General features: G+C 34.5%; 2 protein-coding genes across 2 annotated transcripts; both read left to right on the top strand.

Annotated features, from left to right (window-relative positions):
• Window positions 1–1,435: 1,435 nt before the first annotated feature.
• Window positions 1,436–7,006, top strand: LOC112568169. Its single transcript, XM_025245327.1, has 9 exons — window positions 1,436–1,594; window positions 1,810–2,118; window positions 2,950–3,276; window positions 3,703–3,833; window positions 4,217–4,415; window positions 5,271–5,312; window positions 5,726–5,881; window positions 6,380–6,420; window positions 6,691–7,006. Exons 1-9 carry the CDS (start codon window positions 1,537–1,539, stop codon window positions 6,775–6,777), a joined length of 1,350 nt encoding a protein of 449 aa, XP_025101112.1. The 5' UTR covers window positions 1,436–1,536; the 3' UTR covers window positions 6,778–7,006.
• Window positions 7,007–7,146: 140 nt separating this feature from the next.
• On the top strand, window positions 7,147–13,841 carry LOC112568170. Its single transcript, XM_025245329.1, has 6 exons — window positions 7,147–9,242; window positions 9,544–9,855; window positions 10,426–10,553; window positions 11,072–11,255; window positions 11,736–11,978; window positions 12,105–13,841. The coding sequence occupies exons 1-6, from the start codon at window positions 9,119–9,121 to the stop codon at window positions 12,398–12,400; spliced, it is 1,287 nt and encodes a 428-aa protein (XP_025101114.1). The 5' UTR covers window positions 7,147–9,118; the 3' UTR covers window positions 12,401–13,841.
• The last annotated feature ends 2 nt before the right edge of the window (window positions 13,842–13,843 follow it).

Here is a 13,843-nt window from a genome sequence, read left to right as displayed (position 1 = left end):
ACTTTCAACATTATAACTAAGAAGAAGAAAAATGTTTATTTTGTGGTCTATACCTAGGTATCGTAATAAGGCAGAATATCGAAATTTGCCTACCAGAAACTCAAGGTTTGTTGCATTTAATTTTTGAGATAGCCTTTACTACATGAGCATCCGTATAAATGTACGTCCACTAGAACAGGGGAGATAATCATACACATAACGGCTTCAGGAAGGAGTTACGGTTTCCAAGTGACAGGAGTAGTGTGTTAATAGAACCTTCTCCGTGACTTCTATCATGTATAAATAAACTTATAAATTCCGACATGCATTTAACAAATGCAATTGCGTACATCCCACAAACACACACATGCACAGATATATACATACAGAGACGTGCATACACACATTTCACATCACAGAAGGTTGCCTTGTGATGAACATGCCACTATAAACTCACTTGTGTAGATAGATACTTGACTACAAGTGCCCCGCTTCCTGCACACTTGGAAAATCCTCTTTGGAACTTCGCCAAGCGATTATCTTGTTTCTGTCATCAAAAGTTCTCATGAAGACCTACATCCGGTTAGGCGTGGCAATTAAACACAAAGACTTAGTGTCTCTTGTATTTTGTGAGCTGAGCGTGCATGGAGAGAGAAACATTCTTCCGGCATCAGGAAACCACATTCAAGAGACTTAGAACTCTCTAACATTTTGTCAGCTTATAATGATTTGCCCTTCTGAGTATTTATGTGAAATAAATACACCGTAAAAACGAAGGTATATGTCTATGGGGTAGAGAGAGAGTTTATATTTTGGGTGTTAGGGTTAGACGATTTTAATGACGAGGCTGGGGTTGTGTTAAAACTTGATTAATGACAAAGGAGTGTTACTCTAACCCCCGATGCCAGAAAGATTGGAAAATATTCGCTTTGGAAGAAAAAAAAATTAATAGAAAGTACTGGTTTGATTTTATGTTTTCTTGTTTAGTCGTCCTCTGATTTCTTTGCTAGAGATCTTAACTTACTGATAAAAATTATACACTTTTCTAGTTGATGTCTTTGTTATAGTTTTTGCATCAGCAACTGAAAACGTGAGAGACAGAGAAGGAAACAAAATGTGAAAGCGTATAGATGTGTGTCTTCTTGTGTTCTTGTGTTCATGTTTACTTGTGTTTTGTTAACATGCGATTCCTGTATATTTAGTCTGAATTTAGTACATTGATCTGGTAAAGCCTTTTATAGAAACCAATATACATATTCTCCTTTTTTCCATAACCTGACAAAGTTAATAATAATAGTGAACAGTTCCCATGTTTCTATGTGTTTGTCAATGTATATTTGTGTGCTCGTGTTTCTTGATTGTGCATGACAAAGAACCGGAAGAATTCTATGTTCGATGCCAAATGGTCGAGCATCCTGTAGCCCAGCTTACCATGGTTCCTGTTGACTGGTTTGCACTTTCCTGTTCCACTTGACAAGGCCCTCAGTCAGTGAAGATGTGTAAGCATTTCTGTGGCACATCACTTCTAAATTAAAGCCATGTTTTTCTGATGAAACCATGCAGGGAGTAGTGATAACCTGCCTTGTAATTCTGTACTCAGTATGTGGAGCTGAAGGTGAGCTTGTTGTTTGTCCATGCATGTGTGCACACAGCTGAAATAAAAGCATTCTAACAAAATGTAAAATCAGTTAAGAGCAAAAAATTAAAAATTTATTGGGTCTAGATATGGTAGGTGAGAGAAGTAACAACTACTTGTAATCATGTTCGTAATTATCTCACAAACAATAAATCGGCAGTTACTATACTGAGTGAAGTATTGCGTGTCTTCAGGAATAAAACTTAGAAACTGCAACAAGACAGACGGATCGACAGATTTACATGAGCCGATCATTTGTGAGGGGATCTCCAGCAACGGTTCTGTAGTCTGGTATCACCAGTACAAAGGTGTTCTGGCCCAGTGCAGTGTTGATGGAAACTGTTCGACTAGCTACAGTGACGACTACAACATCACCAGGGAAGCAAACTCAACCGTCAGCCAGCTTAGAATTCTTAAGGGAGGCACAGAGGACCACGGTGTGGTCATTAGCTGCGACGATAGAGTGAGCAGCACCAATACCAACTGTACATTAATCTTAAAAAGCAAGTTTTTTTAATTTTTTTAAAATATGTTTATAATTAGCAGTTCCGTTTTTTAATATTCTGTGCACTATTCTTGCAGCTTTTCTCTCTCTCTTCCTCTCTTTCTCTTTATGCGGGAACGTGTGGGTGTGTGTGCGTTTTTTCCCGTGTGTTTAGGGCAAAGGCATTGATGCATTGTTACATAAACAAAAAAAATATATTTGGCTTCCTTTCAGTTCTACCAATGAAAAACATCTCAAAGTTCAGCAGAAATCTTAATTTTAAGAATTTGTTTTTTTGTTTTCTAGTAAGACGAACAGGCAAAATATCATTAAAATGTTCGCATTCTATATAATAGCATACACATACATTTCGAATTTTTTTAAATAAATTTATTTCAAAGTTACAATGCTGAAGAATTATATTGAAAGAACCGTTTAACCCTAGTAATGAAACTAAACGATTTCTGTACTTAAGATAAAATGTCTTCAATATTTTTCCGAAATCTAATGATTATTTGAACACACCTTCTACTAAAAGAAAAATAGCACAAAAACATTTTAATTTTCATTAAAATTATTAAAATTCGAGATTACATTTAAATATGAATGCTTTTTTAATATGCGTTTAACCTAATTATACATTGAAATCAGTAATGGAACTATAATTTAATACAAGAAAGAGTCTTAATTCACTAGTAAAACATTAAAGGTGGCTGTCAAGTATTTGTTTCTAAAGATCACACTTTGTCACCTAGTTTTTATAGAAAACAACAACAATGTCAAATAACGTGTCAATGTATTTAGATGTGGAGATAAATGTTTTCATTTTCAACTATTCTTCTGTTTCAAGAGGTTGAAATCAGTAACTGCACCAGCAGCAAAGTAGTAGTATTTGAAGATGCTCCTGAGGCAATCACCTGTCAAAATATTCCCAGGAATAGCGGAAACGTATGGCTTCGCTCTAAAGATGGAGGAACGGAAGAGGTCTTGGGTAACTGCAGTTCTGAGGGAATCTGTTTCAGTAAAAACAGCAATCGATTCAAGATAACAAGAGATAATCAGTCAACAGACAGTCAACTCCTTATTCTTAAAAGATTTCGAGAAGTCGCCGGCGATCAAATCACTTGTGAGGATACGTTACAAAAGACTCGCCATACTTGTCGACTCCTAATCAGACGTTAGTATTTAACTTTTAGATGAGTAGTTTGTTATCTTGAACCAAAAGTTACATGTTGATGACTTACTGTCACATTCACATAGGTTGCATGGTCAACAATACAGCAATGAATGGCAAAATTTATGTCTTACGGCTTCCAGATGGTCAATGAGAAGACATTTGGTTGTGGAAAGGACTATGTTGTCATATAAATTTATAATAAGCGTTTCTTACATAACAGAGCAACTACCTTACTAAGCACTGTTTAGCACGAAGTTTAGTCTAAAGTTTAAGTACCCTCAAGTTTTATTACCATTAAAGTTGTCTTTAAATCGTATCTTTCCATGTATTATTTTAATGTCTTTACATGATTTTTGTAAAGAAAGTTTAAAATAAAACTTTATTTTTAGTTTATACAGTCAGCTTGTTTCTGGATTTTCTTTCCAGATCACCCTGTCCTCAGCCATTGTAATATCAACTCCACTTGTGTCAACAGAAATGTCTCCGGTTCTTGTTTCATAAACAATATGTTCTCGTCTGACAATTTGCATGAGTGCGTGTGGACATTGAAAAATATGGTGTGTACCTTTACATCGGTTGGTGGGGTAATTAATATGCTTGTGTGTGTGTGTGAGACAGAGAGAAAGCGCACAGTGCTTTTTTTATCATCCTATTTACTGACAGTTATTCCCGGTAATACCTGTATCATTTGTCCAGTCTTCTGAAAAGTACACTCAGTTGTATTTCTTCCTATATTTATATCGTGCCTTTTTACTTATTTCTAGCCTGGCACTGAAACAAGACATGGTATATTTATTTGTAAATTTAATCATATGCACAAAATAAATTGATTTGTTTTTTACATTTTGATATTACAATTAAGAATTCAAGCAAAAATAATCCAAAGAATTACGTTATAACTATTGCTTTCCCTAAATATTTGTGATCATTTGTTTGCTAGAACAACAACAGTAGAGTAAATAGAAAAGCTGGTGATTTCGGCTACTCATGGGATAATGACAATACCGCCTGCAACGACAAGTGTTACCGGGGCAAGTGTTCACTCGAGTGGCAGCTGCCTCAGGAAAAGGGGAATTACATCATCACTGTAACTGTGATTGGTTCAACAAAAACAGCATTTTCACAAGTCATTTCGAACGGTAAGCTCTGACATTTTGCCCTCAACTTTAATAATTTATTAATAAAGAATTATAATATTTATTTCAGAAGTCCTCGCCATACATTAGCATGCATACAGGTGTATGTGCAACGAAAAATGTGATTATTCAGACTCCAATAAACTGTTTTCTAAATATGAAACAATAGATGGCTGTAACAAAATATTTAAAAACGCTTAAATTAAAATATTAAACTAATCAACAGTTAGTGATATCCGTCTACACTATATCAAACGTTTTTAAAATGCAGAGTGTACACATATTAGAAGTAATAATTCCAAACTAAGTATATTACTAAATGTTTAGCATTCAGTAACAGATTATTATCACCTTCATCGTCCTTTTTGCTTGTTTTAACTTTTGATCGTGTTTTTGTTTATTGGCCCAAATCTATGTGTATTATAACGTTTTATGTATGTCTCACAATATTGAAATATAATTTGGAAACTAATTTACAGTTAATAATGTCCATCTACAATCTATTAAACCATTTTAAAATGAAAAGTACGCACATTTTACATAATAAAATTCATCTAATGAAACATAATCCATTTCCCCGACTATCTTACTAAACATTTGGTATTAGTAATATATTATCGTCACTATCACCGCCATTTTTTCTTGTTGTTTTTCATTTTTATTTATTTTATTTTTGTAAATTTTATTTGACCCTAACCATAGTACAATATAACATAGCATTATTACAATAATAAAATTTAAATAGTTAATATACCACTGCTTATTACGTTAGCTACATCTATAAACTGAAAGTAAAATAAACATAAGTGTAAGTGTTTTAAAGCAAGGAATTGACAACTATTTATCAATTTTTTAAAGATGACACCTGCAAAACATTTTCTACAGTGCCTCTAACTTCAGGTAAACACTTTTTTTACATTCCAAACTAGTTTGTGTAATGGTAAAGAACGATTAGAAAAGAAATAATGTCAAGTTTTAATGTTCAGTCTAACGAATCGAGATACAATAAGAATAATCGTGTATATCTTGATCATAACTATTTGCCACTTGTATAACATTAGAATAGTTTCTTTCCTTTTGTAGATGCTTGTAAGCACAATGTATTCCTAAAAGTGAATTTAAGCAAGTGCTTATTAACCATTATTATTGTCCCATTATTATTGAGCCTCTTTTAAGAAATACCTCGTATAACTAAGTAAATACATTATTGTCCTCATGTCTATAAATAATAGTATGACTCTGTAATGATCTTTATTTTCTAAACGGGGAAAAGCTGCTTAAAGTTGTTTTATCATTATTATTTGTTCTTGTAGTCAGCCATGGAGCAACGACGCCTAGTAAAGAATCTTTGCCTTCTGAAGCGAAGAATCATCCAGTTATTATTATTGTTATTGTACTTGTGGCAATAACCGCCCTTATCATCGCATCAGTCATTTTCTTTGTAATCTTCAGACGGCGAAGACAGCAAAGTAAGCTTCTGTGCTTTAAGAACTAGTGGAATATTAAATATCTTTTAGATTTTGTCAAAACTACTTAAAACCTGCTGCTTCATTAGTAACCTTCTTTGTGTCTTCTATGCTTGTCTTTCATTGCTTCTTTACATAGTTGCTTCTTCTTTAGTCCTTTGTATTCTGTCCATGTCTCTTACGAATCCTAGGCTCTAAAATAAGCGTTATTATGATCCATATTAATTATGTTTTTTAATAATGATTGTTAGAAAATGTGTTATGTTATTTGGCAAAATAATAATAAGCGTATTTTTCTGTGTAACTGAGTTTATTAGTTTTACAAGGCTAATCACTCCTTCTGGACCATCGCCCCATATAGCCGTACCATAAATCTTTCCGTTTATCCGTGCTTTTCCATGTGAGAGGATGGAAGTTTGTGTTAATGCATCAACAGTTGTCAATATTTATTATAACTTTTTATATATTTTATTCATACCTTCATTATAATCTCTGCTTTAGATCTTAGGCGTAAAGACAAACATCATCAAGAAAACAGGAAGGTGAGTTCAATGAAACTAAGACGATCTATGCCTTTTATTAAAAAAGAAAACAAAATGAAAAGAAAAAAGTATAAAACTGAAAAATCATTCAATTTTAAGTACTTAAAAGTACGAAAATGTTCTGGACAGATGATTTAGCGCCAGCGTTTGTCCTATATGTTGTTTTTGAACATATAACGAATGTTAGCTAATGTTAAAATATCAGATAACACGACAAGCGTGCAGTATCAAAATATGATCTTTATAAGTATTTATTTTTCTAAATTGCAGAATTTGAGGACCACATTAACGAGGTCTATCAATGTGCAGATCTTCTTACATCACAGCCCAGAGCAAACACGTGACCAAGAAAAATAATGAGAAACCGCGAGATGAAATGATTTACGAAAAAAAACCAGTCTGTGTTTATAGGTTCTCTTGTAAAACTATGATTCGGAAGAACTCAAATGAAAAAATGATGTGGAACTTTTAAAAAAATCCCAAGGTTTAAAACATCAAATCACTTCTTTCCCAGTTTTGTTTAGCACAAAAGATAATGTGCAAATACACAATGGCTTTGAACTACATTGAATAAATATTAAAAGCAGTCTCGTCGAATCTTTTCTCTCAATAATAAAACTTGTACTAGTTAAGGAAAAATTGGGAATGTTGTTTATTGATTTGTATTAATATATAGTCTTTAGAATATTGAGGGTTGTGATCAACTCACACGCATCCACGCACGCACGCACGCACGTCACGCACAAACACACACGGACATATTTTAAGTATGTATGTTTGTATACTCTGTCTGAGGAAACATACTGATCAATTCAGTCACACAGACACTGAGGCACACAGATATACACAGAAATCATATAAACACAAACAATTGCACACGCAGGCAGACATACACAATATTTTATCACAAGCTGCAAGAAAGACACCACTGCTGTGTCACATCAGTAAACACAAGAACCCTGTTTCCTGCAAACAATGAGAATCCTTAGAGTTTTATACGAAAAAAAACGGGCAAACTGGATTTTAAGCATGCATTCCTTCAAAAATTTGTTTTATATCCCTTGTAGTACCTTGGCGATAATCAGTTTACAGATATTTTAATATTTAAATAAATTTGAATTAGTTATATGACATCCATTTTGTGGATGAATACAAAAAGAGTTCATGCTTTTCTACTAAATAATGTCTCAAAATAGGATAAGTTATGGATAAGCTAGAAGAGAGTAGGAATAAAAAATAATAAGACGACGAAGAAGTGTGGATTGTTTTAAGAAAAGGACCCCAGTTTTTTTCTGCTGATTGCTTAAAGGTGTGATTAAGTTCCATGCTACCAGGGAGAAGCATTTTGGGAACATAAAGTCACGTATAATATACAGAATAGTTTACTTCTGTCATACAATAATAAGCAAGTACGTCGTCAGTCAAGCGCGAACTGTGATAGATAGACACAATGCTAAGGAAGTACACAGCATGTCAGGAAAAGGAAATCCAGATTTTGCCTGTCACAGACGATTGTGAGCTTAATTTGGCTGAGTTTGAGTGAAATTGATATGTCTTAAGGTTAGGTTAGTATATTCACAGGTTGCACTTGGAGTAGAGCTAGTATAAAGAAAATGAGGAGAGGATAAATTTATCTCCTGGAAGTTTTTAAAAAAATCAATTGCATATAGCGTCGGGGACGATGGAAAAAAATATTTTGGGGAATGATTGCTTCTATGTTCTTTGGTTCTCTTTTTTAAACGCAGATCTTCTATCTTCTCATCGACAAAAATATAAATCACACGTGTATGTGTGTGTGCATCCATAAACCTGTATTTGAAAATCTTGTGTATATGAGATATGTTACTGTGGCGACATGTTCCTTTGAAATCAATCAGATTGGCACGTATTCCTTAGTCCTATAGAAATTCATAAGCTCTCCACAGTTCCTGCTAAATCGTGTGTACTTCCGCTTCCGCTTGACAACTGCACTGACAGTAAAGACCTAGCTGGTGTGAAAGTTAAGTGAGTCAGAAGATATCTAAATATTTAAATCTTTACATTAGGATCGAGAGAAAGAAGCAGTTCTTGCTAGTCAAACAATGTAAATCTTGTTTGTTGCTATTCTTGTCATTGTTTGTTTAGTATGTACCACAGAAGGTAATCTTGTGTGTATACTTGTCAATCTGTTAATTTAAAAAAACCGCAACATGCAATGTGCTCAAAGATGCATTTTTGTTTTTGCGTTTTATTTAAACAATCATTTTAGTACCAAATATTGTGTTTATTTATTTCAACAGAAGTTAACAAATAAAATTTGTATACCCTTCTTTATAAAAATGTCTGCATCTCTACAAGTAAAACATTTTGTGTACATACGTACATTCAAATAATGCAGCATACAATCAGTTATATCATTTCACTCAAATAAATGGCACAGATTTATGCGTTGCCTTCTCACATGTCGCTATTGTGTTTGTCTTCCTATGTGTCTGACAGACAAAACGATTGCATTCTGAAAGAACGTTTATATGTCTAACTATATAATATTTATCTTAAGGTTGTGTGGGCATGTACAAATATCAAGAGTACACTAGTTACTATAGTTATGGCAGGATCACTAAAAATCACCCTCCGGTAGGCCGGGAATTACTAAATTGAAGATTTGTGATGCCGGGATGAACTGTGACCCGACTGGCTGTGTCAACATCCGGCATACATGTTGAGCTGTCACTGTCGTCGGGACACGAGAATGGACGCGCGGCATGTTGGAGAGTTTATCATGCCTGGGAATATCTGTGTTCTGTTAATATTGTTGGTATTGATACATACAGGATTTTCGGGTAGGTCTTTATCTTTTGTATTACAACAAGACGTCGAAAATAAAATAGATATACTATATTAACATATATATTAATTTCAGTGCTGGCTAGAGTGAAAGATAGAGAGGTTATTATAGTGACTTTATCATGGTGGCATTGTTTATGATTATAATATTGATGCTATGTAAAAGGGATTAAATGGCTTGTTACGGTGATGGAATGCCTATTAAAACATTGGCAGTCATGAGATTTAAAATTAGCAATTATTTGTTTAGACAAGTGGTTTTCTGTCGGTGAATACTTACTTAAGTGCATGTCACAGTCCGCATTGAACAGTGCAATGAAGGTCAGATAACCCTAGTGGAACAAAGTACCATCATCACATGCAGCGGAATCAGCACAGACAGAAATGTCGTGTGGCGGTACAAACTACGTAATGGTGATTATACATACATTGGAACATGCTGGACTGACAACAGTTGCACCAGTAACGTCGGCCTGAAACGAATGGGAGAAAGGAGTTCGTTGTTCCTGATTCCAAAGACAAGGACATATGCCGGAATGACAGTACGATGCGAGGAAAACAACTGGGTTCACCCAAATGAATATCATGAGTGTGTCATTTCGCTAAAAAGTAAGTAAAACTTTAACAGACAACAGAATACTGAGTAACAAGTAAATAAGTGAATGAAAAGTAAGCAACAAAGAGCAAAACACATAATTACGAAGTAATAAGGAAGTAGCAAACAAAACACATTACCAACATTTAATTGTAAACCACATCTCCTGACTAAAATACTACACGTCCTAGGTGCTGTTTCACCAATGTCTGATCTGAATGTTTGACTGCCAAAAAAGTTTATATAGAGATATAAAACTATATAATATTGATTAACAAAATTAACTTTAATTGTGTCATGACAACTCTAAATAATCGTAAACAGATTAATAAAGAATTAAAAAAAGATGATAATCTTAGTTTATTGCAATTATTTTTAATCCAATATTTTAAATGTCACGTTCTGCGTTCCGCATCGGGTTTTTCTTTTTTGCAAAATGTGTGAACAAACATTTAATTAGTGTACTCTTGTCACGTGTTCACTAATCCATGTGTAGTTTCCCCAATTTAACATTATTCTTTAAATTTGTGTATTCCGATGGTATTCATATTTAATATTACCTTCTTACTTATTTGTTGCTTTAGGTCAAGTGGCGCTGAGTAACTGCCACGTTACAACCAATGTATCCAGCTGGTCTTTACATGGATCCTGCTTTCTTTACAAGATGTACAGTTCTCTTAATAAATACGATTGCTACTGGGTTCTTGGTCAGGTAAAATCAGTTTACGTATGATTTATTTGACAAGATTACAGAAATATTTATGGAGTTTTGTAATTTTTATAGATCATACACAGAGTTAAAATGTTAAAAACTTAATGGACTAGTTGGTTGAATTGTTTGAATGATTGATCTAAGTTTAGTGCAAAAGATTATTTTGTGTCATCATGTCGAATACACAGTTCCGTTCTCGAGATAGAAACCTAAAATGATGCCCATGATAACATAGACAAAGAACTGTAAATAAATTGATTACGTGGTGAAGAGCTAGTCTAATAGCAGAGATAAGACAATGTTTGCTAGGTCTTGATGGGACATATATAATATATAAAATAATTTAAAAGCACCATAAGATTTGCAGGAGAAAAAAGTGTACAGATACAATCCCTTTACAGAAGTCAGATACAAAATGAATATTTTTAAATCTCTTTAGTCAGGCGAGAAAGACAAATGTTTGGGTTCGATTTAACTGAATTAATCAGATAAAGTGTCAGCCACTTCTCTCTTTTTAGAAAATCTTCAGGGATTTTGTGTCCAGAAGCTTACAACTCTACACTGATAACAGAACAGGGTTGGGCTACTATCAAGGAAACTGTTCATTTACCTCATCATTACCGAGCAGGAACGGAACCTACACATACTACATCGTTAGCAAACCAGAACTTGCTGATAATTATTCTTATCAGTTGGTCATTAGTAAGTTTTCTTTCAAATTTAAGATTAAAATCTTTCAACATTTTCATTCCCGGAATAGCAAAAAATAGCTTACATCAGAACTACTTTTGACTATTGCATACTTTTATTTATTACTAATTTATACCATAGTCATCATATTGTTATTGCACGCCTTGTTATAGCGATATGTTCTAAGAAAAGGATGCAAGAATAAGGGAGTGCTAAAACTGGCCGATAAATACATAATATATAAACAGGCAGGCAAACACATTCATACAAAGACACATATACTGGCACAAGCATAATTATACACCGCGCTATATATATATATCTAGAGAGAGAGATAAGAAGGGACCAAAGAAAGAACGTAAAAATACTTTTATTAATCTGACCAAATTTGTTTCTGCTATTAGAGTGGCTAAATATTTTTCTAACAATAGACTTGCTGATACATTCAGGATATGTACACAAGATTGTGCGACTATATCTATATTATAACAGGTAGTCCAGGTCAACTAGATATTTCGTCATGCCCAGCATTTGTCCCCGAGAATGCCAGTGTGACCTGCAAGTGTGAGGCAAACCCACCTGGAAGTCCACCTGGTGTCGTGACATGGGAGGGACACAATGACTCAGCAACACTTAAATTGCTCCACGTGCATCGTGCTGACAATGGCCGTATCTTTGTCTGCCATCTCACCTGGGCCACATTGCAATCAGCAGAATTTAAGCTCCAGGTTGCCTGTAGGTTATGTGCACTACTGTTATTTTATTTCTTTTTGTCCCAAAAATGTTGTAATCACAGTAAAACATATGATAAATAACGCAAAGTATGTTAGACAATTACTTACTCTCGTCTTCATTTTGCAGACGGTCCAGACCGAGCTGAGATATCAGAGTCAACCTTTCAGACTGGTGCTGGAGACACAGTAACAAATCTGACATGTAAGGCTTCCGACTATTTCCCAGACGTCCTCTACACGTGGAACATCCCCTGTCACATGGAGGTCAGAGTGGACAAGGCCAGTGTCTGCACCATGACCTTTCAAACTCCCGAGACTGAAGTCACGTGCACGGCAGTCAACACTCAATTTAGCACGTTGACAGCCGTTGCTGTTATGACCGTTTATGGACAAGGTATGCTGACTAAACGCGATTTAAATTGAAACTAGCTTTATTCCTTCTTCTATTGTGCTCATTCCTCCTTATCTGGTTCTGCTATACTATTTAGCTATCACTCAAGAAAGCCGTCAATTTTTCTCATCGAACCATCCAGCCAACAACCTTTATCAAGCAAGCATTAAAAATCATTGATCAAGCATCCAGCCATCATCATTATCAACCTTTTTCTATCATCTTTCCTTTATCATCTTTCCGATCTTTAGACCATTCCTGGAATTATCATCATCTATTTAATACGCATGTGCCGAATGCTTTGCACCCGCTTAGTGCCGCGAATTTCTTCAAAGAAGCGGGAACACTTGCAAACATAAACATTCACTAAGTTACTGTTAGCAGCTACAGTGTGGTGTACACTATAATGATAACAGTAGCACGTTTTCACACGTGAAAAGTGGAATGTTTGTAAACCAGACATTGCACTGTTATTGCGATAAACACAAGCACACAGAGAGAGAGAAAGAGAGGGAAACAAGGATGCTGCTTAACATGTGATTTTTACACAATGCGTTTTATTTATTAGCATTTTTTTAGATATTTTGGTTTGTACCTATTGTTTATTCGTCGAATTTTTATTGCTGTGTCCTGTCTTGAACTTTTCAAGCTCAACTGCTAAAAAACCAAGTGAGTAATCTTTTTTATATTGTTTGTTCCCAAGTATGTTATATCTGGTTTCTTCGCTCCAACCCATACAACGAAAAATGACATTAAAGATATCAATAGTAATTTACGTTTGGTAAAACCTTAATTATTTTGAATAAATTTCAGGTGATGCACATTAAGAAGTTTAATTGGGATTAGAACCCATGCAACTCATGCTATATCGTGACAAGTCATGTTTTTATTAATGAATTAATGGTCTATATAATTGTTGTTTCTGTATAACAATGACACTTGCCAAGCATAGTTGCGATTATGGTTTGGTGCTTTTGTTTCCAGATTATTGTCAATTAAAGTTAAATGAGCATCTTCATCTGGTATAAGTTAATGATTATTATTCATTTAATCATATTACACTGAAGACATTTTCAGCTTTGTTTGCTTTTATGTACATTACTGTCAGGTGTAGAGTCAGTTCCATCAGTAATTGATCAGTTTGCACAGGTTGTCTGGATCCATGCAAGCAAAATAAATGCTGCATACTTCTTCTACATTTTTATTTTCCTGTTTCAGTTGACATTTTGATTGGCCCACAGAAAACCGTAAGTCTGGTAATGAAAATCACACCCCACACACCCTGGGGTGCATCTGTTTATAAGTATGTGCTTGAGACTAAAGTTTGCGAAAACAAGACTAAGACTATATAAAAAAAACAGTTTTCAGTTTAGTTGAAGGCTGTTGGTATTTGTGTATTTCTGCTCAGTTTTGTTCACCTTCCTTGTGACTAGTAAAGACAGCTATAGTGTTTAGAACCTGCGTTCAGATTTAAG

Source organism: Pomacea canaliculata, linkage group LG7 (assembly GCF_003073045.1).
Source record: "Pomacea canaliculata isolate SZHN2017 linkage group LG7, ASM307304v1, whole genome shotgun sequence".
NCBI classification, from domain to species: Eukaryota; Metazoa; Mollusca; class Gastropoda; order Architaenioglossa; family Ampullariidae; genus Pomacea; species Pomacea canaliculata.
The sequence above is the reverse complement of the archived record's forward strand: the minus strand, read 5'-3'. Positions and strand labels throughout refer to the sequence as shown.

Coding starts and splice junctions, on each gene's coding strand:
- LOC112568170 (XM_025245329.1), top strand. CDS start 9,119: ATGTTGAGCTGTCACTGTCGTCGGGACACGAGAATGGACGCGCGGCAT. Junction 9,243..9,543: donor GATACATACAGGATTTTCGG/GTAGGTCTTTAT, acceptor TGCATGTCACAG/TCCGCATTGAACAGTGCAAT. Junction 10,554..11,071: donor GCTACTGGGTTCTTGGTCAG/GTAAAATCAGTT, acceptor CTCTCTTTTTAG/AAAATCTTCAGGGATTTTGT.
- LOC112568169 (XM_025245327.1), top strand. CDS start 1,537: ATGCAGGGAGTAGTGATAACCTGCCTTGTAATTCTGTACTCAGTATGT. Junction 2,119..2,949: donor CTGTACATTAATCTTAAAAA/GCAAGTTTTTTT, acceptor TTCTGTTTCAAG/AGGTTGAAATCAGTAACTGC. Junction 6,421..6,690: donor ATCATCAAGAAAACAGGAAG/GTGAGTTCAATG, acceptor TCTAAATTGCAG/AATTTGAGGACCACATTAAC.